This window comes from Hyla sarda, chromosome 4, assembly GCF_029499605.1.
Source record: "Hyla sarda isolate aHylSar1 chromosome 4, aHylSar1.hap1, whole genome shotgun sequence".
NCBI classification, from domain to species: Eukaryota; Metazoa; Chordata; class Amphibia; order Anura; family Hylidae; genus Hyla; species Hyla sarda.
In genome coordinates this window covers 176,916,860-176,942,588 of record NC_079192.1, presented here as the reverse complement: position 1 = coordinate 176,942,588, position 25,729 = coordinate 176,916,860, and the positions used below count along the sequence as shown (strand labels likewise).

At 42.7% G+C, this 25,729-nt stretch overlaps 2 protein-coding genes across 7 annotated transcripts in view; both read right to left on the bottom strand.

Annotated features, from left to right (window-relative positions):
* Nucleotides 1–577: 577 nt before the first annotated feature.
* Nucleotides 578–15,389, bottom strand: FBXL22 (F-box and leucine rich repeat protein 22). Of its 2 annotated transcripts, none has more exons than XM_056572860.1 (3): nt 14,602–15,389; nt 10,506–10,924; nt 578–990 (listed from the first exon to the last, which is right to left on the bottom strand). In XM_056572860.1, exons 2-3 carry the CDS (start codon nt 10,856–10,858, stop codon nt 648–650), a joined length of 696 nt encoding a protein of 231 aa, XP_056428835.1. In that variant the 5' UTR covers nt 10,859–10,924; nt 14,602–15,389; the 3' UTR covers nt 578–647. The 2 variants fall into 2 exon arrangements, with proteins under 2 accessions (XP_056428835.1, XP_056428836.1); XM_056572861.1 differs by lacking the exon at nt 14,602–15,389 and adding an exon at nt 11,552–11,670.
* A 5,531-nt stretch (nt 15,390–20,920) lies between these two features.
* USP3 (ubiquitin specific peptidase 3) overlaps nt 20,921–25,729 on the bottom strand; it is a 55,708-nt gene continuing 50,899 nt past the window's right edge. For all 5 annotated transcript variants that reach the window (XM_056572848.1, XM_056572852.1, XM_056572849.1 and 2 more), the window contains exon 15: nt 20,921–22,667. In XM_056572848.1, the coding sequence (XP_056428823.1) occupies nt 22,502–22,667 (166 nt within the window). In that variant the 3' untranslated portion in view covers nt 20,921–22,501. The remainder of the gene's footprint in view (nt 22,668–25,729) is intronic.

Genomic DNA, 25,729 nt, shown 5'->3' with positions numbered 1-25,729 from the left:
GAATACTACAGCAGAAATTATTTTCTTTTTGAAACACAGAGCTCTCTGCTGACATCATGAGCACAGTGCTCTCTGCTGACATCTCTGTCCATTTTAAGAACTGTCCAGAGTAGGAGAAAATCCCCATAGCAAACATATGCTGCTCTGGACAGTTCCTAAAATGGACAGAGATGTCAGCAGAGAGCACTGTGCTCATGATGTCAGCAGAGAGCTCTGTGTTTCAAAATGAAAAGAATTTCCACTGTAGTATTCAGCAACTAATAAGTACTGGAAGGATTAAGATTTTTTTTTTTATAGAAATAATTTACAAATCTGTTTAACTTTCTGGCACCAGTTAATAAAAAAAAAAAAAGTTTTCCACCGGGGTACCTCTTTAATGTAACCATATAAAGTCCAGTAATGGATGCAGACTGCTTATGGCCATGCAAAACCATCTATTAGTGATAAGACCGTAGGTCAGTGTTTCCCAACCAGGATGCCTCCAGCTGTGGCAAAACTACAACTCCCAGCATGCCTGGACAGCCTTCGGCTGTCCAGGCATGCTGGGAGTTGTAGTTTTGCAACAGCTGGAGGCACCCTGGTTGGGAAACACTGCCTTAGGTAATAGTAGAGCAGTAAATGTCCAAGCTGTTGTAAGCAAAGTTGTCTTATCTTGTTATAATTTTTCTTGGTCGCTGAAAAGAAACAATATCATCAGGCATTCTGTCGCCAATCATGTTTCCACTCCTCTCTGCCTGCAGGATGATCCCTGGGCACCCCTGCCTCACCTGGGAGAGCCCCTTCTGTGTTATATTTCTGCAAAAGTTTACATGGAGAGTGTGGAGTCTTTTAGAAAGAATAGGAACCATTGCCAGTGTTCTGTCTGTCACTCCAGAGCAATTTTCCAGCTTCAGACTTTGAAGGTCAGGACAGTGCTTTAAGACTTGGATGAGATTTTCATCACTGACGTGGGCACATCCAGCAAGGGTCAGGGTCCGCATGTTCGGGCATCTAAGAAGGAAAAAAGTAGCATGACATTAGAATCTTCCAAAAGTGGATAGTTAATACTTATTTCTGTGTGTCACCTACTTTGCATATTCTGATTGAAAGATCTTTATCATTGTCCTGAAAAAAATATATGTAGCTAGTGGTCAGGAAGCCTGAACTAACATACGTATAAAATCCCACTATAAAGTCACTAAAAAGACATATAGGCAAAAAATGTCATCATATCCTTATGCACTGTTCATATTGCATTGTGAACCAAGTCCATAAATAAGTGTGTATATATATATATATATATATATATATATATATACACACATACATATATATATACACACACTCAGTGTGGCCTGCGTCTCCCTACATTGGAGCTGAAGATTACGTGGGCATGAAAATTTTGACTTGCACTATTCCAGCGTCCGGCAATAAAAATGCTGTTGAAACAAATAGCCTGGCTAACAATACATGTCTACTGCAGTTCTCTAAAACCATCAAAAATCGATTGTTTTGTGCGTCTGTGGGTCTTGTAGAATGTATCGGCAGATATAAACCATTCGGCCCATCTAGCCGGCCCAATATTCTCAATACTATCAATAGCCTTGCTCTATCTTATATGAAGAATAGCCTCATGCTTAACCCCTTGGGGACGGAGCCCATTATGACCCTAAGGACGGGAGCATTTTTTTGCAAATCTGACCACTGTCACTTTAAGCATCAATAACTCTGGGATGCTTTTACTTTTGCTGCTTTTACTGTTTTTTTGTGACATATTCTACTTTATGTTAGTGGTAAATTTTCTTCGATACTTGAATCATTTCTTGGTGAAAAATTCATAAATTTGATGTAAAATTTCTCTGCTTGTAAGGAAAATCGACAAATGATATATTGATTCACAAATACAATATGTCTACTTTATGTTTGCATCATAAAGTTGACATGTTTTTACTTTTGGAAGACACCAGAGGGCTTCAAAGTTCAGCAGCAATTTTCCAATTTTTCACAAAATTTTCAAAATCTGAATTTTTCAGGGACCAGTTCAGTTTTGAAGTGGATTTGAAGGGTCTTCATATTAGAAATACCCCATAAATGACCCCATTATAAAAACTGCACCCTCAAAGTATCCAAAATGACATTCAGTAAGTTTGTTAACCCTTTAGGTGTTTCACAGGAATAGCAGCAAAGTGAAGGAGAAAATTCAAAATCTTCATTTTTTACACTCGCATGTTCTTGTAGACCCAGTTTTTTTATTTTTACAAGTGGTAATAGGAGAAAAAGCCCCCCAAAATTTGTAACCCAATTTCTCTCGATTAAGGAAATACATATGTCAAGTGTTCGGTGGGCGCAGTAGAGGACTCGGAAGGGTAGGAGCAACAATGGGATTTTGGAGAGTGAATTTTGCAGAAATGGTTTTTGGGGGGCATGTTACATTTAGGAAGCCCCTATGGTGCCAGAACAGCAGAAAAAAAAACACATGGCATACCATTTTGGAAACTACACCTCTCAAGGCACGTAACAAGGGGTCCAGTGAGCCTTAACACCTCACAGGTGTTTGACGACTTTTCGTTAAAATCGGATGTGTAAATGAAAAAAAAAAATTTTTCACTAAAGTGCAGTTTTTTTACCCAAATGTACCATTTTTACAAAAGGTAATGGAAGAAAATGCCCCACAAAATTTGTAACCCCATTTCTTCTGAGTATGGAAATACCCCATGTTAGGATGTAAAATGCTCTGCTGGCGCACTACAATGCTCAGAAGAGAAGGAGCGCCATTGAGCTTTTGGAAAGCAAATTTGTTTGGAATGGTAGTCAGGGGCCATGTGCGTTTACAAAGCCCCCCGTGGTGCCAGAACAGTGGACCCCCACATGTGACCCCATTTTGGAAACTACACCCCTCACAGAATTTAATAAGGGGTACAGTGAGTATTTACACCCCACTGGCGTTTGACAGATCTTTGGAACAGTGGGCTGTGCAAATGAAAAATTAAACTTTTCATTTTCACGGATCACCGTTTCAAAAATCTGTCAGACACCTGTGGGGTGTAAATGCTCACTGTACCCCTTATTAAATTCTGTGAGGGGTGTAGTTTCCAAAATGGGGGTCACATGTGGGGGGGGGGTCCATTGTTCTGGCACTATGGGGGCTTTGTAACACACGTGGCCTTCAATTCCAGACAAATTTTCTCTCCAAAATCCCAATGGTGCTCCTTCTCTTCTGAGCATTGTAGATCGCCCTCAGAGGGGTATGTTCTTACTCAGAAGAAATGGGGTTACACATTTTGGGGGCTTTTTTCCTATTTTCCCTTGTGATAATGAAAAATTTTGGGTAATACCAGCATTTTAGTGCAAACTTTTTTTTTTCATTTTCCCATCCAAATTTAATGAAAATTTGTCAAACACTTGTGGGGTGTTAAGGCTCACTATACCCCTTGTCACGTTCTGTGAGGGGTGTAGTTTCCAAAATGGGGTCACATGTGGGTATTTATGTCTTTGCGTTTATGTCAGAACCGCTGTAAAATCAGCCACCCCTGTGCAAATCACCAATTTAGGCCTCAAATGTACATAGTGCGCTCTTACTTCTGAGCCTTGTTGTGCGCCCGCAGAGTATTTTACGCCCCACATATTGGGTATTTCTGTACTCAGGAGAAATTGCGTTACAAATTTTGGGGGTATTTTTTTCCTTTTACTGCTTGTGAAAATAAAAAGTATGGGGCAACACCAGCATGTTAGTGTAAAAAATGTTTATTTTTTTTTTGTTTTGTTTTTTACACTAACATGCTGGTGTAGCCCCCAACTAAAAGGAAGAAAAAGCCCCCAAAATTTGAAGTGCAATTTCTCCCGAGTACGGAAATACCCCATATATGGCCCTAAACAGTTTCTTTGAAATACGACAGGGCTCTGAAGTGAGAGAGCGCCATGCGCATTTGAGGACTAAATTAGGGATTAGATAGGGGTGGACATAGGGGTATCCTACGCCAGTGATTCCCAAACAGGGTGCCTCCAGCTGTTTCTAAATTCCCAGCATGCCTGGACAATCAGTGGCTGTCCAGAAATGCTGGGAGTTGTTGTTTTGCAACAGCTGGAGGCTCCGTTTTGGAAACACTGCCGCACGATACGTTTTTCATTTTTATTGGGGGGACAGTGTAAGGGGGTGTATATGTAGTTTTACCCTTTATTATGTGTTAGTGTAGTGTTTTTAGGGTACATACGCACTGGCGTGTTACGGTGAGTTTCCAGCTAGGAGTTTGTGCTGCGGCGAAAAATTTACCGCAGCCCAAACTTGAAGCAGGAAACTTACTGTAAACCTGCCTGTGTGAATGTACCCTGTATAGTGGGACTGTATAGTGGTCTCAAACTGCAGTCCTCCAGCTGTTGCAAAACTACATATTCCAGCATGCCCAAACAGCTGTCTGGGCATGCTGGGAGTTGTAGTTTTGCAACATCTGGAGGGCTACAGGTTAGAGACCACTGTAGCCCCCCAGATGTTGCTAGGCATTAGGCAACTTACCGGCTTCCGTCGGATCCCGGGAGCTGTCCTCTTCTGCCGCATGACGTCGCCGCCTGCCGATCTCAATCGCTCCGCTGCCTCCGGACCGGTAAGTGGACGTCGGCACCCGGTCCTGTTCATTTTCCCCGTTCTACCCCGCCTATTGTGGGTGGGCAGGACTTGGAAAACGAAAGTTAACCCCCCCGCCCCCGATCTGCTATTGGTGGTTGCGTCTAGACCACCAATAGCAGGGATAGGAGGTGTGGCACCCCTGCCACCTCACTCCTATCCCCTCAGGGGGATCGTGGGTGTCTTAGACAACCGCGATCCCCCTTATATTCCGGGTCACCATAGACCCGTAATGACTCGGAATCGGCGCAAATCGCAAGTGTGAATTCACTTGCAATTTGCGCCGATCGCCAACATGGCATTTGCGCAGGGTGCCTGCTGATTGATATCAGCAGTCACCCAGGTCCGGTCCCCGCCCGGCACGCGGCGGGGACCAAAATTCCCACGGGCGTATGGATACGCCCTTCGTCCCCAACAGGTTAAACTCAAACTGTACTTGCAGTTACCACTACTAAAGGAAGGCCCCTAGACATCTTATCCCTTATCCAAAGCATAGGGGATAATATGTCTGATCGTGGGGCACCCCGCTGTCACCACTGCACAGAGCAAACTCACTCTGTGCTTAATGACTGGCGATACAGGGGCTGCCCCCTCGTGATATCAAGGCCCCGCCCCCTCGTGACATTGCGGCCCGCCTCAATACAAGTCTATGGGAGGGAGCGTAGCAGCCATCACGCCCCCTCCCAAAGACTTGCATTAAGGGGGCAGGCCGTGACGTCCCCTATTAAAAGTTTTAATCACCCCCCTTTTCCCATTTTTTTAAATAAAATAATGTAATAAAAAATAATCATATGTGGTACCACCGCATGCATAAATGTCCGAACTATTAAAATATAAGGTTAGCTAAACCGCATGGTCGATGGCGTACACACAAAAAAATACCAAAGTCCAAAGTCCTCTATATTCTAAAGGGGTATCTCGCCTCATTGTGATTTTTTACCTGATTCCCTCAATTTTCCCGGATGGTTTATCCCTGAGCCCAATAATTATAGATTGTTATTCTACAATCTTATTTGGGCTATACGTTTAGACAACTGTACCCTGTTATCTACGAGTCTGATCAATCTATTCTCTCACTTAAGGCACTGCAGTTTTTAGTGCCTGTATTTGTATGTGATTATCAACAGGGCCTTTTTTGTAAGGCACTGCTACCATTGACTGTCCTGATAAACGTTCTCAGACACTAGCCTATTGCCGCTGATCATGGCCAAATACCGTTTGTATTTTCTATGTTGTCGGCAGCGCCGCCACGTCATTGGGCGCTGCCTGGCAACGAGGGACGCCCGGTGTCCATAGACGCTCCCGTGGAGATGACGCGCAGTCATTGGGAGGATCGATGGACACCGCTGCATGCCCTGTTTATGAGCGATGCCCGGAGTCTCATGACACGCCCCCGAAAGTGACAATGAGTCACCGGAAGTGGCGTGTGACGCCGGAGCTCGCGCGCACTCTAGCTTGATCCGGATACAGATAATTAACCCGGCAGTCCCTGGCTTATCAGCCTAGGACACCCGAGGCAGCGCGTTACCACCACTGTGGTGAATGCACGCAGGGAAACCGCCATTGCGGCTCCTAAGAGACTGGTTTGTGAGTATACACCTGTGGGTAGACAACTACCCCCAGGTACATGGCATAGACAGATAGCATCACTCACCGGACCAGGTATGTGCTATATGCCAACACTCACCAGCCCATGGTTCACTTTATGTTGTTTTATACACTGTGTGTGATTTATGTTCTTATGCACTCGTGTATTTTTTGGTGATACCACTCTTTTTTCCTTGTGTTATTTTAAACTACTGTTAGTTGCCTGGTTAACCCCTGAGGAAGCCACCGATGTGGGAGAAACGCGTCGGGTGATGCCAGTGCAAGGAAGTTACATATATCACCTAGGGACTTCTAGGGTGTAGTCCAAGGGGTAGCTCGGGGCAGGGGTCGCTCTTTTTAGGGCGAGTGCCCCGACAGTCCCTGTGGGAGTAGGGGTAGACCTCACTACATCTCCCCAATAGGGTCAACTAGGGACTTTTTTTTACCTGTCCTGGCCCTATTCTCCCATCCAACCCTGATACAGACATACATCACCATAACAGTCTGTCAATCCCTGTGACAGGGCACTAGTCCTCAGTGCCCTCTTTTTAGGGTGTCCTTACCCCAAGTGTGTTGTGGGGTTTATTGTTTTAAAGTATCCATTAAAAGCTATATTTTATTAATGTGTACCCCTCTGTGATACATTTAAAGTTTTCTGGTACTCTTGGTGTCCCACAAGTGGACAATCTGTGAAACTGACAAAGGATAGGGGATAAGATGCCTGAGTTCTGACCATTTGTCTAGTTTACTTAAATCATTTGTCAGGCTTCAATAATCACCAAGCCATGAAAGACTACAAAAAGGACCAAAGGCACTTTGCGATTACATTGCGGGGATGCTGATGGGACCCCTAGACACCAAGGAATAACAGCATTTAATGTTTCAAGAGGTACTCTGCTTTTAGACATCTTATCCCCTATACAAAGGATAGGGATAAGATGTCTGACCGCTGGGACCCCCGTGATCCCCAGCATGACACCCCAGTCATTCGGTGCACAGAGCAAACTCCGCTCCGTGTCGGATGACAGGCGACAACAGCGGTCATGCCCCCTCCATTCATGTCTATGGGAGGAGGCGTGACAGCTATGTACTAGCCATCAAGCCCCCTCCCATAGACATGAATGGAGGGGGCGTGGCATGCCGTCACAAATATGAAAGCTCCAAGCTTCTGTGATCCGAATGTGACATCGCCAGCCTGAAGGTCACAGGGATCCCAGCGGCCGGCATCCCACTCCCCGCAATTAGACATCTTATCTCCTATCCTTTGGATGTCTAGGGGCAAAGTACCCCCCTTTAAATGCCTCAATCATTACAGATAGCGGCATTTAACCATTTGTGTGACGGCCATTGGAGAAATCTCTAATGCCCGTCATTACTGGCAAATGACTGCTGCTGATAGCAGCTGGCATCTGCCGGTTATGTAGCGGAGCCAACTATTGGGCCCGCACCATATTCCCCTCACCCAACCGATGATGTACATGTATGTCAAGGATTAGAAAGGGGTTAAATCCTGGGAGAAGGAGACTATGCACTATAGACCTGAAGGACACATAGCTGTTTGCAGAAACTATTGCAGTCTGGATAGATGCCAATCTGCTTCATCTCCAGCCCACTCCCCTTTGGGAACTCGTCAGCACTGAATACATTTACTAAGGTTGTTGCTGCATTGTCACTATCACTGGCCTAGATTTAACAATGTTTGAGAACTAAAGAGTGATCTGTCCATAACAGCCAATCACAGCTCAGCTTGTTAAAGTGGTACTCCACTGGAAAAAAAATTTTTTTTATAAATCAACTGGTGCCAGAAAGTTAAACAGATTTGTAAATTAGATAAAGAAATTGGGGCTCAAAAGGTCTGTGAATATTTGATATAAAATTAATTAGTAAAATGGATTTATTAAAGTACATTGATAGTATAAATTATATTAATAAATAGTAAATATTATAGTGGTCTGTGACCTACAGGGCCTTTGTAGGTCAGCTAGACCACAGATAGTGTAAGATAAAATCAGTGTATATGTAATGGAATAAAACAATATAAAAACAATAATAGAAGTACAATGGTATAAATTAGTATAAAGTGTCCACAATAATACAAGTGACTTCAGAATTGTACTCCTGGTATAATTAATTGTAGTCCGAGTGAATACACTCTTCTCTCATTGCATGTGATAAATATTAGTGCAGATTCGGACAAATACCGATATACTGTAATCCAAGTGAGGGTATAGATCAGCAAAGTACTTTCATTTTTATATGCAGAGCGCAACAGCACAAGTTGAAATTGTGTCCAACTTATAGTAGTTTGTATCAACTTTCAAGGCAAGTGTAAAATAAGCTTTCATTTGTGCAAAAATCAATCCTGGCTCCTAGGAAGAGAGCCTGCTGCAGGAGACTCAGCCGTCTCACAGTGTAGCAGCGGTAAGTGTAATAGACAGTCACAGATCGATGTGCAAATGTTTAAGATAGAGTTTGTACCTTGATTAGATGTGTGCTGGTCTCCGTGTGATCCCGGCTCTACTGCAGAGGGCCCACTCCTGGAGACTCTGCCGTCTCCGATTTGGCAGTAATGGAAGTGGGCTCCTTTTGTGTGGACTACAGCTGTTCTGTAGGTAACGACCAAGCTGTGTCCTCGTGATAGGTGCTACGTGCCTGTCCAAATGAAGGAAACAGTAGTAGTGATGATCGTTGGTATTTTGCCTATGAGAGGTAAAATTGGATATTGTGGCACTTGTAGTGGTAGTTAAGGCTGGACCCGTTTCAGGTCATCCTTAGGACCTTTCTTCAGCAGCTAAAAGTAAACATTAAAACAAAACATTACTTTTAGCTGCTGAAGAAAGGTACTAAGGAGGACCTGAAACGCGTCCAGCCTTAACTACCACTACAAATGCCACGATCACTACTCCTGTTTCCTTCATTTGGACAGGCACGTAGCACCTATCACAATCCGGCTATCGGCTATGTGACGTCATCATGGAGTGAAAAAGGACTCCAGTGGCAACCTGGGAAGCTCTGGTGAATTCCATGGCAAAGACGCTTAAGGCAGTGCTGGAAAATAATTGTGTCCACACAAAATATTAACACTTTGTGCCCAATTTGGAAAATTCCACTTAGGAGTGAACTCACTTTTGTTGTCAAGGTTTAGACATTAATGGCTGGGTGCTAAGTTATTCTAAGTGGACGGCAATACTGTTACAGGCAGAGCACTCAGTACTTTACATTGTAGCATGTCATTGAAGAGTGTTATTTCTTCAGTGTTGTCACATGAAAAGATTAAGTTTGTATGGGAGTGTCATACTTTGTGGGGGAGTTTAGCACCCGCCCCCCCCCCCCCCCCCCCCCCAAAAGGGATTAACAGGATTGCCAGATTTGTAAATTTCTTCTATTTAAAAATCTTAAACCTTCCAGTATTTATCAGCTGCTGTATACTACAGAGGAAGTTGTTTAGTTCTTTCCAGTCTCACCACAGTGTTCTCTACTGCCACCTCTGTCCATGTTATGAACTTTCCAGAGTAGAAGAGGTTTGCTATGGGGCTTTGCTTCTACTCTGGACAGTTCTTGACACAGACAGAGGTGTCAGCAGAGAGCACTGTGGTCAGACTGGAAAGAACTACACAACTTTCTGTGCAGTATACAGCAGCTGATAAGTACTGGAAGGATTAAAGGAGTAGACTACTGAAAAGTATCTTCAGTCCGTTGTGCCCGGGCTGCAAAAAAAAAACAAAACAAAAAAACCTTTAACACTCTTCCTCTGTACAGCTGTTGGGTCTAACGGTCTTCTTTCTTCTTCCCTGTGCACGGATTGTCACACTGCGCTCAGCCCATCACCGGCCGAGGCGGGACATGGCTGCGGCCGGTGATAGGCTGAGCGCCGTGTGACGATCCGTGCACACGGTAGAAAGAAAGAAGACCGGACCGGAGGACCAAACAGCTGTAGCGGGGGAACGCGAGTTAAAGTTTCTTTTCTTTTTTTTGCAGCCCGGGCACAACGGACTGAAGATACTTTTCAGTAGACTACTCCTTTAAGACTTGTATATGTGGAAATATACTGATAACCACACACATGGATACAAAAACATTTAAAACTGCTTAAATCCATCTAGACAGAAAAACAGAGCAACGTGTGCAAAATAATGGATAATTAGCTCTTATTTCTGTCCACCAGTGAAGCCTGATGGTCTCCTGCCCGGCTTTAGCTGATTATTAGGTGGGTATCTATGGTGAGCTTGCCTATTTTATTTTTTGGAATGAGGCTTCAGGGATCCTGCAATAACCCCAATTGTGGTTGCATTAGCTTCACACACTCCCTGGCTGTATATACCTTTTACAAACCTCTTGGAGGAAGTCACTGACTGTGTTCAGATGGGGGCTGCACATGGATTTCTGAAGAGGAGTTTTCACCCAGTGTTCAATGTTGCAGATTTTCACCCTGCTTGAATACCAGCATATTGAAAGTGATTTCAGAGCGGGTCCTAAAATATAGTTCTTTTTTGTGAGTTCTGGAGGAGAGCTAAAATTCAGTAAGGTCCAAAGAGATGGTTCCTGGAAAACATCCTGGAGCTTGTGGCAGGTTAGTGACAGGTATTTCCTGCTATCTTTATCCAGGAATGAGAATAAATGCAGAAGACACTCACAGTTTAGATCTGTGATATTCATAGGAACTCCAGGCATCATAACTTCAATCCAGAAGACTTTTTTTCTTCACCCCGAGAGCAGTTTATGGAGGCTACGAAGAGGTCACTGGGGAGAGGTTACATTTTATTAGGTATAAATCCTTGCATAGTCTATTCACATCACAAGTCTACGTTGGGCGTGTACATCTGGATAAACTCCATAGATGGCCAAGATGTATTCCCCTCTATAGGCTTAAAGGAGAACTATGGTAAAAATGAACACATCCCCTATCAACAGGACAGGGGATAAGTAGCTGATCATAGGGGGTTCAACCACTGGGGCCACCATCCCCTCCCCCAAACGATCTCTGAGACGGCACACGCTCTGTTCATTTCTATGGTAGAGCCGAGAAGACTTGAGTACTGCACTCTGACATTATGGGCAGTTTACCAGCAGACAACACGCGCTCCTCAGTGAGAGCCAGGGATCTGTCCTGCAGATCGCAGGGGGTCCCAGTGGCCAGACCCACGTAATCAGCTACTTATCCACTGTCCTGTAAATAGGGGATAAGTTAACTTTCATTGGAGTACCCCTTTAACCATTTTCTATTGTAAACCTTTTATATGAGAGTAACGTAAAGGGGTACTCCGGTGGTTAATTTTTTTTGACTATATGGCATCTTCTTTGTAAGTTTTGTTTTTTTGCAATCTACATGTGTTATATGTTTTGGCAGCATGTATGTGTTTTTCTTACCTGTTTGTTGGGCAGGAAGTTCTGTAGTTCAGAAGGTTTTCTTTTACTGTTGTCCACAGTTCTGAGTCTGTTGTGGACAAGATGTCATAGCTTTTTTTTTGTCTGTCTGCATGAGAGGAATAAGCCCCTCATCTCATCCAGCTGAGTACACAGCTCCTCACCTCCCCCTCCCCCCTGCTCTGTATTCTAAGGACGCAGGTCTGCACAGGAGAAGGACCTCACAGAGAAGATAAGTGCACGGGCTGGGGATGTATGAACTGCAGGGGAATAAATCTCATACTGGGAATGATCTCTATGGGGGAGATTTATCAAAACCTGTGCAGAGGAAAACTTGCCCAGTTGCCCATAGCAACCAATCAGCTTGCTTCTCTCATTTTTCACAGGCCGTCATAAAAATGAAAGCAGCAAGCTGATTGGTTGCTATGGGCAACTGTTCAAGTTTTCCTCTGCACAGGTTTTGATAAATCTCCCCCTATATGTGAAGGGGGGGGGGGGGGGGGGGGAAGAGACTCCTGAATGACACATGCTGGGAGTTGTAGTCCCTGGTGTGTGTGTGTATGCTAGTGTTTACAAACCAGTGTGCCTCCAGCTGTTGCAAAACTACAACTCCCAGCATGCCCTGACAGACTTTGGGCATGCTGGGAGTTGTAGTTTTGCAACAGCTGAAGGCACACTGGTTGGGACACACTGTTCTAGCCTATTCAGCATACACATCATGTTACACCAGTGTTTCCCAACCAGGGTGCCTCCAGGTGTTGCAAAACTACAACTCCCAGCATGCCCTGACAGCCTTTGGGCATGCTAGGAGTTGTAGTTTTGCAACAGCTGGAGGCACACTGGTTGGGAAACACTGGTGTAACATGATGTGTATGCTGAATAGGCTAGAACAGTGTTTCCCAACCAGTATGCCTCCAGCTGTTGCAAATCTACAACTCCCAGCATGCCCACAGGCTGTCAGGGCATGCTGGGAGTTGTAGTTTTGCAACACCTGGAGGCACCCTGGTTGGGAAACACTGGTGTATGCCCTATAGAGGTGTGGTGAACTACAACCCCCAGGAGACTACAAAGGCAGCATGCTGGTGTTATACCACAGACTGAAGACTCCTGAATGACACATGCTGGGAGTTGTAGTCCCTTTTGTGTGTGTATGCCAGTGTATCCCAACCAAGGCTGATTATATTAGTGTGCTGTGTATAAGGGGGCTGACCCAGGAAAATATAGGATGGGTAAAGGGCGGAACAAACAAACCAAAAAAAAAAAAAGAAGCTGCCCCAAACCAGCAAGACATGTGGCATGCTGTGATTTGTAGTCTTCAGCACAGCAAGAAACAGGAAATAGAAGCAAAGATAGGAAATCAAAGTGTGGGATAAAAATACAAAGAACAGAAATAGAGTAGGCTAAACAAAAAGAATAGAAATGAAACAAAACAAATAGGGTAAGTCAAAAACGGAAAAGCATGTTGACCACTGGAGTACCCCTTTAAGGTCCTTTTACATTGGCCAATTATCAAATAAGTCTTCATATAATTGGGACCTGTGAAAAGGACAGTTTTACTCTTTTGTGTGGCTGTTTTAATCATAGTCAGCTGCACATCGTGTAAACAGGAGATGTGTGGCTGACAGTGATACATTTAATTGACCCCATGACTGATCAAGCTTTTAATAGTCTCCACAAACCAGGGCCAATCGGCGCTATTTCCTGCACAGTCAGCCCACGTTAAAGGGCCATTACTCTATTATGCTATTCCATGCTGTAAGGGGGTGGAAGCAACAAAAAACGATGTTGACATACAGACCAAAAGGGCACTATTGACCTCCATCAGTTGAATGGTGCTCTATGAATATGTTTGGTCAATCCCTTCGTGACCCATGATGTACATTTACGCCAAGGGTCAGGTGACGAAGTATGGCGCACATGTGGGAGCCAGGCCTGCACCTTACTAATGGGTGATGGCAGCTATAAGCAGCTGAAACCAGCAGGTAATTACTAACTTTTAATTGTCTAAAAGCAACAACCATTAGTGATCTCAGCATTTAAAGTTTTAGCCAAGCATCCATGGTGTATAGAGATGAGCGAAGTTACAGTGATTGGATTAGTCACAAACTTCTCGGCTCGGCGGTTGTCATGGCAGCCAGAGACCTGTACTAGGCCTGCAGTGACCAATGCATTACATTGACCCATATAAAAATGTAATTCAAAATTCAAATCACCCCATTTTCTAAATAAATAAAAAATATTGGTATTGCCGTATGCGGAATAGTTTGAACTATTATCACCTTCCTGATCCTGCACTGTCAATGGCATAAACGCAGAAGGAAAAAATCCAAATGCAAGAATTGCTGATTTTTTTTCTATCATAGCATATCCCAGAAAATGTAATAAAGTCATCAAAAAGTAAAGACTACACAAAAGTGGTACCAGTAAAAACGACATTGTACAGCATAAAATATAAGCCCACACACAGCGCCATAGTGTAAAAAAAATAAAATAAAAAAGCTCTAGTGGGGAGTTTTATCAAAACCTGTGTAGAGAAAGAGTGGTGCAGTTGCCCCTAGCAACAGCAGATGGCTTCTTTAATTTTTTTTTTTTTTTTTTAAAGAGGCCTGTGAAAAATAAAAGACGCACTCTGGTTGGTTGCTATGGGGAACTGCACCACACTTCCTCCACACAGGTTTTGATAAATCTCCCCCTCGGTGTCTGCACAATTATACAAATTTGGTATTGGAATCTTTAGCATGTATGGTGAACAAAAAAAGACTGACTTTCTAAACTGTGCAGTCCTATTTGTTTTATGAAGTTAGAAATGTTTTTGTAATAGAAAAAAAAAATACAACTTGTTTAAACATAGTGATAAAAGCCACACGTATAGCTCAGGCAGTGTATAATGTATCCGCTGACATTGCAGAGATTTATGAACGTGCCTCACGTGTCACATTACAGGAGTGGCCATTAAATACAATTAGAACCAGTTAACACTTTGTTCTATACGATATTGTTAAATAGTTAGGCTGCTCCCTATAGAACATAAAATAGCTTATCTTTCTGAATACCTTTGTAGATTTTGTCATTCCAATCTTGGTGGAGCGGATAAGTAATGGAATATTCCACAGGAACGTTTCATATGACCCTCTGCATGGAATATGGTCTGTGTAAAGACAAAAGCACAGATCTTCTCTGGTGTACACTCACATCTACTAAGGACATATATGGCAGGGAGCAAGGACCACAGCTGTCACTAGGTTATATATAGACCGAGATACCGGCCCTTTAAATCAGCCTGATAAATGGAGTTGTACTTTTTTTTCTCCAAACACCATTGCAGTTTTTCATTCAGTTTTTGAGGCAAACAGAAGTAGTGGATTTAAATGGGATGAGAAATCTAAAAAGGAAGGAATTATAGTCCTCCTTTCTGCTAGATCCACTTCTGGGTTTGTTCATTGTAAATGTAAAACCAATCTATTTCACACACTTTTTTTAAGACTCAGTTTTCTGGAGGCGGAGCCACACGTCAGTCATGCCAGCACACGGCCCCGCCTCCAAAACTCACTACACGCATAGGGCTGCTACCGGAAAGCCGTGTGTGTGTAGTTAGCGTGGAATACGCAGCATATTTCCAGCTGCAGCCACAAATTTTGCGCAGCATGAAACACTCCACAGGAACACTTTTTTTCTTTTAAATCAGCTGGTGCCAAAAGTTAAACAGATTTGTAAATAGCTTCTATGTGAAAATCTTAATCCTTCCAGTACTTATCTGCTTTATGCACCACAGGAAGTTCTTTTCTTAATTTCCTTTCTGTCTGACCACAGTGCTCTCTGCTGACACCTATTCTGCTCTGGACAGTTCCTAAAATAAACAAAGATGTCAGCAGAGAGCAATGTGGTCAGACAGAAAAGAAATCCAAAAAGAAAAGAACTTCCTGTGGAGCATATAGCAGCTGATAAGTACTGGAAGAATTAAGATTTTTTAATAGAAGTCATTTACAAATCTGTAACTTTCTGGCACCAGTTGATTAAAAAAAATAAAATTTCCAGGGTTGTACCCCTTTAATGACCCAATTGCGTCACCAATTGTACTTTGTAATGACATCACTTATTTTAAAACAATTAGCTGCAAAACAAAAAAAATAAGAATTTTGTGGGATGAAATTTTAAAAAGCATGCCATTTTGCAACTTTTGGGGGTCTTCCGTTTCTACGCAGTGCACATTTCGGTAAAAATGCCACTATCTTTATTCTGTAGGTCCATACGGTTACAAGGATACCAAAACTACTTAAAAATTTAATTCTAAACACATGCACCAAAATTAGTATGGTTAAAATGGTAATCTTCTGTCCCCTATAACTTTATTTTTCCGGGGCTATAAGAGCGCTCATTTTTTGCGCCGTGAACTGTAGTGTTTATCGGTATTATTATTGTTTTGATGGGACTTTTTGATCACTTTTTATTAAATATTTTTATGGTATATGAAGTGATCAAAAATGCGCAACTTTAGACTTTGGTATTTTCTTTTACATGTACGCCATCGACCGTGCGGTTTAGCTAACCTTATATTTTAATAGTTTGGGCATTTACGCATGCGTCGGTACCACATGATTATTTTCATTCTTTATTACATTATTTTATTTAAAAAATATGAAAAGAGGGGTGATTTAAACTTTTAATAGGGAAGGGGTTAATGAACTTTTATTAACTTTTTTTCTTTTTAGCCCCCACAGGGAGCTACAACATACAATCTTCTGATTGCATATACTGATCAATGCTATGCTATAGCATAGCATTGATCAGCATTCTCAGTGCTCTGCTGCTCTAGGCTGCTGAGCAGGCTTTGAGCAGCAGATCGCCGATCGGACAACCAGGAGGCAGACGAGGACCCTCCTGTCGTCCAGTAAGCTGATCGTGACATCGCAATTATGTCGCAATAGTCCAGACCAGCTCCGCTGAGCTGCCGGGATACTTTTGGTTTCACTTTAGATGCCACAATCAACTTTGATCGCGGCGTCTAAAGGGTTAATGCCGGGCCTCGGCCCGATCGGCTGTGCCCAGTATTAACCCTGGGTCCGGGCTGCTAATAGCGCTCAGGACCCACAGGGTTTAAACTGTTCTCTGCTTGTGAGAACGGTTTAAACTCCATTAACGGGACCAGGGTGTACAGGTACGCCTTGAGTCCTTAAGGATTTGTGGACAGGGGTGTACGCCCTGCTTCCCCAAGGTGTTAAGGATGCAGGGCGTATCTGTACACCCTGCACCGGCTCCCCTTCTGTAACACGGGCTCAGGCCTGATCACGGTGATGTCCGGCATTAACCTCTTAGATGCCGCAAAGTTAATCGCAGCGTCTAAAAAAAAAAAAAAAAAAAAGTCCCAGCAACTCAGCAGGGCCAATCGGGGCCACTGCGTTAAAACCACGGTGCCCCAATCAGCTGAGAGGACGGCAAGAATGCCCTTTCTGCCTCTTCACTGTTCAATGGTTGGCTTGATGCTCCAGGAAGCCTCAGCAGCCTGGAGCAATAGGGCTCCGATTACACTGATCTATGCTAGCATAGCATTGAACATTGTATGCAATCCAAGGATTGCATGTAATAATCCCCTATGGGAACTACTAAAAAAGAGTGTCAAAAAAAGTAAAACGAACAAAAGTTAAAGGACATGTCCGGTGCTCACTTTTCTTATTGTATCCGTTCCAGGCTGCAAAAAAAAAAAAAAAAAAAAAAAAAAAAAAAAAAAGCTCTCTCTTGCCTGCCTAGGCTTCCCCGGTGCTCCGGTACAGGCGTTAGGTCCCCGGGCTGTATTCTTCTTACTTCCTGTTAGCCCGGCACGTCACATGGAGCTTCAGCCTATCACTGGCCGAGGCAGGACATCGCTGCGGCCGGTGATAGGTTGAAGCTCCGTGTGACGTGCCGGGCTAACAGGAAGTAAGAAGAATACAGCCCGGGGACCGAACACCAGTACTGAAGCACCGGGGGAGCCTAGGCAGGTAAGAGAAAATTTGTTTTCTTTTATTTTTCAGCCCGGAACGGATAAAATAAGAAGAGTGAGCACCGGACATGTCCTTTAATAAGTGTGATTAATATGTGGTATCGCCACGCCAATGTCCGAACTATAAAAAATATAACATTAATTAAACCGCACTGTGAATGGCGTATATGTAAAAAAATACCAAATTCCGAAATTGCATATTTTTGATCACTTTGTAAACCTGAAAATATACAAAAAAATATCAAAAAATCCTATCAAAATAAAACTGGTACAGATAAAAAAAAATAAAAAATCACAGCGCAAAAAATTAGCCCATATTTCTGTGTAACGAAAAAAAAGTTACAGGGGTCAGAAGAGGAAAGCTTTAAACAAACTAATTTTCGTGCAAAAAAGTTGTCATTTTCTTAACAGAAGTAAAACAAAATCAAACCTATATAAGTTATAAGTTGGGTATTATTTTAATCGTATGGACCTACAAAATAAAGATAAGGTGTCATGTTTACTGAAAAGTGCACTGTGGAGAAATGGTATTCTGCCAGAAATTACAAAATGGCGTGCTTTTTTTTCCAATGTGCCACAAATCATTTTTTTGTTTTGCCGTAGATTTTGTGGGGGAAATTATCAATGTCATTACAAAGTAAAATTGGTAGTGCAAAAATAAAAATAAAAACCCTCATATAGGTCTGTAGGTGGAGTCCTTAAGGGGTTAAATGGTCACTACAGTTTTTGAGCCAAAGCCAGGAGTGTATTTAAAAAAAAGGAATGGGAAATATAAAGGAGGAACTTAAAGGGGTTATCCAGGAAAAAAAAACAACTTTTTTTTATATATCAACTGGCTCCAGAAAGTTAAACAGATTTGTAAATTACTTCTATTAAAAAAATCTTAATCCTTTCAGTACTTATGAGCTTCTGAAGTTAAGGTTGTTCTTTTCTGTCTAAGTGCTCTCTGATGACACGTGTCTCGGGAAACGCCCAGTTTAGAAGCAAATCCCCAAAGCAAACCTTCTAAACTGGGCGGTTCCCGAGACGTGTCATCAGAGAGCACTTAGACAGAAAAGAACAACCTTAACTTCAGAAGCTCATAAGTACTGAAAGGATTAAGATTTTTTAATAGAAGTCATTTACAAATCTGTTTAACTTTCTGGAGCCAGTTGATATATATATATATATAAAAAGTTTTTTCCTGGAATACCCCTTTAAACTTCTCCTTTATGCTGGGTCAACTTCTAGCTTTGGCTCAAAAACTGCAGTAACAGTAAAAAGAACAATAAAGAAAAAAAACTGCCAAGTGGAAACCCAGCCTTAAGGGTCTATTCACATGTACAGAATTCTGCGCTGATTTGATGCGCAGGATTTCCTGCTGCAGATTTGATTGTAAACTAAATGACTGGTCACAGCTTGAAATCCTGCACATTAAATCTGCACAGAATACTGTACATGTGAATAGCTCCTAAAGGAGTATTCCCCAAAAAATGTTTTGCTTTATTTTTTTCAAACCAACTGGTATCAGAAAGTTACAGATTTTAAATTACCTCTACTTAAAACAATACAAGTACTTATTAGCTGCTGTATGCCCCCATAGAGGAAATCAGATCTGCTGCCTTTTCTGTCAGTGTAATAGTTAATTGGGGCAACTATCAATCTAAATGCTTGGCATCTCACACGTACTTGTGTAACAATATATGTATATATATATATATATATATATATATATATATATATACACACCGTGTATATATACACACACATACACAAACAAACACACACACACACACACCTATACCTATGAAGCACCTTTTCTTTGTGTGGTGCCAAGTTATTAAACGTTTGGGAAAACAGTAAAAGTTAGGAATAAGACCATTTATCCTTTAAGTGTTGATAGACATCACAGTTCTGCTTGCTTCAGCCTGGATGCTCCTGATGCAACAATCAGATTTAGTCCAGAAGTGCAGAGAGGTGGCCGAGTGCTATCATACATATCCAAATGGTGAAAATACAAAAAAATAAACAAAATATTATTGCCTTCATCAATAGCGATCTCCTGTATGGGTGTACTGGGCCCCGACACTCCCCGTGAGCAGCGTGTCACAACCCCTGCATGAAGAGGGGGCTTCCACGCCCCCTCCATATTTCTTTGGAAGAGTCATTCGGCTCTCTTTGGCTCTCCCATAGAGATTTTTGGAGGGAGAGTGGTGGCCCCCACTTCGGGTCGGGGTTGTGACATGCTGCTACTAGGGAGGGCCCCATACAGGAGATCGCGGGGGCACCCAGAGGTCAAAGCCCTAGCGAGCTAAAACTTATCCCCTATCCATTTTTAGGCATGGGACTTCTCCTTTACATTTTCTACTTACCGAGCCATATAAGATCTTTTTTTGTTGTGCCACCAATTGTGGCTGAGCTGCCAGGATTCGTTTTTATGCCTTGCAGATGCCACAATAAATGCTGAACGCGGCATCTGAAGGACAGGGAATAAGTTATAGATCGAGGGGGGCCTGACTGCTAAGGCCCCGCCCCCCGATCTCCTGTATGGGGCCACGGCAGTCTGCAGGAAGCGCCATGTCGTCCCCAGCAGGAAGCCATGGCAGACACACCCCCTCCATGTATCTCATGGGATAAAACACCCCCTTCCTGAACAGGAGATCGCGGGAGGGGCCAAGCAATCTGACCCCCTGCGATCTATAACTTATAAGTTGCAGGTGAGGTAGGTGGGCTTGCACTAAAGACTGCTTGTCTTACAACAATGTTGAGCACAAGTGTCTGTTCAGCTGTATGCGCACTGATGCAGTGGTGCCAAGCCTCCTGCCTATTACAATAAATGTGCATCAAGTAGAAAGAGAATGAAGCTGCACTCACCGAATCTTCTTACAGTGCTTATATTTCATTGCTGAACAAACAGGGTTAGGGTAACTTATAAGTTGTATTGCAATACAGTTCTCCTTTAATTCGGTCACAAACTACTGTCCATGTTCTGCATTTTGATGTTTATATAAAACCCTTAATAAAACTCTTTTGAAAAGATAAAGAGTTAATACTGGACATCATCCTGATTGGTGACGTCCAGCATTAGCTATGGGTCCCAGCTGCATTTAGCAGCCGCGACCAACCCACTATGATGAGCACTCAGCTCCTGAGTGCACTTCATATACCGGAAGCATGTACATGTCCTTAAGGTGTTCGTTTTTGGTTATTGGCAACTGAACCATTCTTCCTCTACCCGTTTTGATAAATCTCCCCAATTGTGAGGATATTTAATAAGGGCGTATTTACAAATTGCAGTAATATTACAGTATTTTGCTGAAATTTTTCAGGTGTGTATTTTACATTCACGATCACAAAAGAAGACATCAGGAGGAGGAAGACCGTAATAAAAGATAATAAGACCAGAGACAGGAATGTTGCTGTATGAAGTTTTATATTGACTGCTGAACAAAACAGCATGATATTTCAATTAAACAATATACCATCTATAATTGAAAAGCTCAATAAAAGGAATGTGATGGTAGTTTTGAAATAGAATGAAATGGACGCCATTTTAAAGTATAAAATCATTCAAATGAATGTGTATAAAGACATCTACAAGGCAAGACAACAGAAGAATGGAGAACTCTTGCATTAAAGGGGTATTCGGGGCAAATTTTTTTATCCCCTATCCAAAGGATAGGGGATAAGATGTCTGATCAAGGGGGCCCGCCGCTGGGACCCCCCCGCAAGCTCCCTGCAGCACGCCCCCTCCCATAGACATGAATGGAGGGTGCGTGGCGTGACGTCACGTCCCCAGTCACGGAAACCCAAAGGTTTCCGAAACTGTAGACGCAGCTCACGCATAGAATGCGGGTGCTGCAGGGAGATCGCAGAGGTCCCAGCGGTGGGCTCCCCCGCGATCAGACATCATATCCCCCCCCCATCCTTTGGATAGGGGATAAAATGTTTTTGCCCGGAATACTCCTTTAAGGATCAGATCTTCGGTTCAGGCACCTTGATGAAAGGCACCGCCAGGATCATTAGTTAGCCCCCTGATAATCAGATAGGCCCACCTAATCTGCAAGACAAGCTGACAATCATCAGGCAGGACTGTGCTATCCCACTTTAGAGTTAGGTTGGGTTCACACTACGTTTATGTCATAAAGGGACCGGTTCCAGTTGGGAAATGTGCAAACGGGGCGCTCCCGTATCCAAGCCGGACCAGCCCGCATTTCATTCATTTAAATGAGCCGACTAGAGTCAGATAGTCACTCTGACCCGTATCCGATTTTCCGGCTGGGATACGGGAGCACACGGTTTGCACTTTTCCCAACCAGATCCGGTCCCTGTATGACATAAAGGTAGTGTGAATGAGCCCTAATACATAAGCAACTAGTAAGTCAAAGACTGGTGGCTGAAGTAATTAAACATCTGCCAAACATTTAAAGGAACACTGTAAATATACTTTATCAGCTTTGGGTGGTCACCCCCTCAAACAGGCAGTATATATTTGTAAGGGGAGGCGGTCAAGACTACATAGCTTAACTGCTCAGGGGTATCCAAATTATTGTGCAGGACTCTGCTATATTAAAATCGGATTACAGATTTTACCAGCCAGCTTTTAAAAGCTGTTTACATGTATATTAGTCAAAGTAAAACACTTCTGGGCCTTTGCTTAAGACCAGCCAGAAAGGCAGTGGAGATTTGGAACGTTACTACAGCTTGAACCTCTGAAAGCCTTATGTGATTCCATTGAACACCAGGTTTTTACTAATTTAAATGTCCGAGCATATAGTGATTGCATCTTAATTTGTTTTGGAGGAGGTCTACAATGTAAAGAGAAAACTGCAGGCCTCTTTGGCAGCACGGGGAAAGAGGGTCAATCAAGTTCTGTCAGAACAGCTTACTCCACCAATAACAGCCAGACAAAGAGCTGTGAAAGTGCATGAATTAAAACATTTTTCAATCAAGTATTAGTGGAGGGATGGGCAGTTCGAGGGAACAAAGAGAGGTATTTAAAGTTTTTCTGAAATGGTTGAGACTGGACGTTCCACATAGAACAAAATATAGGCTTTTGCCTTCATCACCGTCTCCTCCTCTGTAAGGGTTACTGTACTGTCGTTGAAATGGAACCAGCGTCCTTCATGGGTTGCATAGGCTGTGTAGTGACCAGAGCCAACACTGTCAAAAGGAGGGGAAAACATTTTTTAAAAACATATACAAAACTAAATCAGCAAGATGTTCCTTCTTTTCCGCCAGCTTCCTAAAACTCAACATAGCAGAATTCATTATTTTCCCCCTCTGACTCTACAAGTCTGCTGCCTCAGGATAACCTTTCATTCTGCTCTGTCATTTAAACTGCACATCCATATCCTTAACACCTCCATCTCAAATACATTTGACCCAACAAACTGCTGGTACATGCGCTCCTCATCTCCCACCTGGACTATTGCAACATCCATCTAACAACCTTGCCTTGCTCCCCCTCCAATCCATCTATAACTTTGCTGCCTGACTAATCCACTTCTCCCATCACTCCTACTCTGCTAATGCTTTCACCAGCCACCCATTTGCCCAACACATTCAGTTTAAAATGTTAACAAAAATACATATAGGGATGTCCACAACCTGTCTCCTCTATACACCTCTGTCCTGATCTCATGAGCTTGTAATATCCTCACAAGTCTTCTGCTTGTGCTCTCCCCTGGTCTGTTGCTCAGACAGCAATTTCTTCTGAACTACCCCCTACTCACTACCCCCACAAATCTGTCACAATCTCCACCCATCAAGCCCTTCAAAAGAAACTTGAAATCCCGTCTTTTCCAAATAGGCTACAACTTACAATAATCCTGCTGTCACTGTATTGCACTGTAAACAGCCACTTCCCTCATCTTGCAGATTGTAAGCCTCATGGGCAGGGTCCCCTCTGCCGCCTTCTCTGCATCAGCCTATCATTGCTTGTCATTCATATCTATTGTCCTTGATTTTATGTTATATGTATTTTAACCCCTTAATAAATGTACAGTGCCCTGGAATCAAGGAATATCAGAAAACTTATTAATTTCAAAGTTATTTGTAGACAAAAGGGAAAAAAATGCAAAATAGGAAAGAGCTTTGCCCTTCACTGTAGTAGCCACATTACAGGCCAATCAGCTGTGAGCATGTAGAGGCAGCTGAAAAATCTACTAACAATTTATGAGTAGCCATCTTGAAGTGTTATTTCAACTACAACTCCTGTTGAGATCTGCTGCGATCAAGAGTTTATTGCATTGCACTCTGCTCCCTGGCCAGCTGGGAGATCCATACATTTCTCTGCAGACTTCTATGCAGAGAAATGTACAGATTTCTCAGTCAGATGTAGAGCGCAGCACAATGCCGCCTGCTTTCCGGCTGATAACTCGCAGTGTCAATCACATGAGTGAGACCCGGACCGATCAACAACTTTTGACGTCAGATCGACATGTCAGAAGTTGTTTTTATTGGAAATTCAGGAGGATCACAGTGTAAATTGTGAAAATAACCCTCACAGAGTAATACACAAACTGAACAGGCATAACATTAACCCCTTAAGGACCCAGCCATTTTACACCTTAGGACCAGAGCGTTTTTTGCACATCTGACCACTGTCACTTTAAACATTAATAACTCTGGAATGCTTTTAGTTATCATTCTGATTCCAAGATTGTTTTTTCGTGACATATTCTACTTTAACACAGTGGTAAAATCTTGTGGTAACTTGCATCCTTTCTTGGTGAAAAATCCCAAAATTTGATGAAAAATTTGAAAATTTTGCATTTTTCTAACTTTGAAGCTCTCTGCTTGTAAGGAAAATGGATATTCCAAATAAATATTTTTTTATTCACATTTCCAATATGTCTACTTTATGTTTGCATCATAAAGTTGACATGTTTTTACTTTTGGAAGACACCAGAGGGCTTCAAAGTTCAGCAGCAATTTTCCAATTTTTCACAAACTTTTCAAACTCACTATTTTTCAGGGACCAGTTCAGGTTTGAAGTGGATTTGAAGGGTCTTCATTAGAGATGAGCGAACTTACAGTAAATTCGATTCATCACAAACTTCTCGGCTCGGCAGTTGATGACTTTTCCTGCATAAATGAGTTCAGCTTTCCGGTGCTCCGGTGGGCTGGAAAAGGTGCATACAGTCCTAGGAGACTCTTTCCAGCCTTTTCCAGCCCACCGGAGCACCTGAAGGCTGAACTAATTTACGCAGGAAAAATCAACTGCCGAGCCGAGAAGTTCGTGACGAATCGAATTTACTGTAAGTTCGCTCATCTCTAGTATTCATCTTAGAAATGCTCGACAAATGACCCCATTATAAAAACTACACCCCCCAAAGTATTCAAAATGACAATCAGTAAGTGTTTTAACCCTTTAGGTGTTTCACAGGAATAGCAGCAAAGTGAAGGAGAAAATTCACAATCTTCATTGTTCTTGTAGACCCAATTTTTGAATTTTTACAAGGGGTAAAAGGAGAAAATGTATACTTATATTTGTAGCCCACTTTCTCTCGAGTAAGCACATACCTCATATGTCTATGTAAATTGTTCGGCGGGCGCAGTAGAGGGCTCAGAAGCGAAGGAGCGACAAGGGGATTTTGGAGAGTACGTTTTTCTGAAATGGTTTTTGGGGGGGCATGTTGCATTTAGGAAGCCCCTATGGTGCCAGAACAGCAAAAAAAAAAAAAACATGGCATACCATTTTGGGAAACTAGACCCCTTGAGGAACGTAACAAGGAATAAAGTGAGCCTTAATACCCCACAGGTGTTCCAGGACTTTTACCTATGTTAAAAAAAAAAAAAAATTGCACTAAAATGTGTGTTTCTCCGTCCCCCCCCCCCCCCAAATTTCACATTTTTGCAAGGGTTAATAGCAGAAAATACCCCCCAAAATTTGTAACCCCATTTGGTTATTTGGCTTTTTGAGAGCAAATGCCATACCATTTTGGAAACTAGACCCCTTGAGGAACATAAGGAATAAAGTGAGCCTTAATACCTCACAGGGGTTTCATGACTTTTGCATATGTTAAAAAAAAAAAAAGTGTGTTTCCCCCCAAATTTCACATTTTTGCAAGGGTTAATAGCAGAAGATACCCCCCAAATTTGTAACCCCATCTCTTCTGAGTATGGAAGTACCCCATAAGTGGACCTGAAGTGCACTACGGGCGAACTACAATGCTCAGAAGAGAAGGAGTGATATTTGGCTTTTTGAGAGCAAATTTTGC

Coding starts and splice junctions, on each gene's coding strand:
- FBXL22 (XM_056572860.1), bottom strand. CDS start 10,858: ATGATGCCTGGAGTTCCTATGAATATCACAGATCTAAACTGTGAGTGT. Junction 991..10,505: donor CTCCAAGAGGTTTGTAAAAG/GTATATACAGCC, acceptor TTTCCTTCTTAG/ATGCCCGAACATGCGGACCC.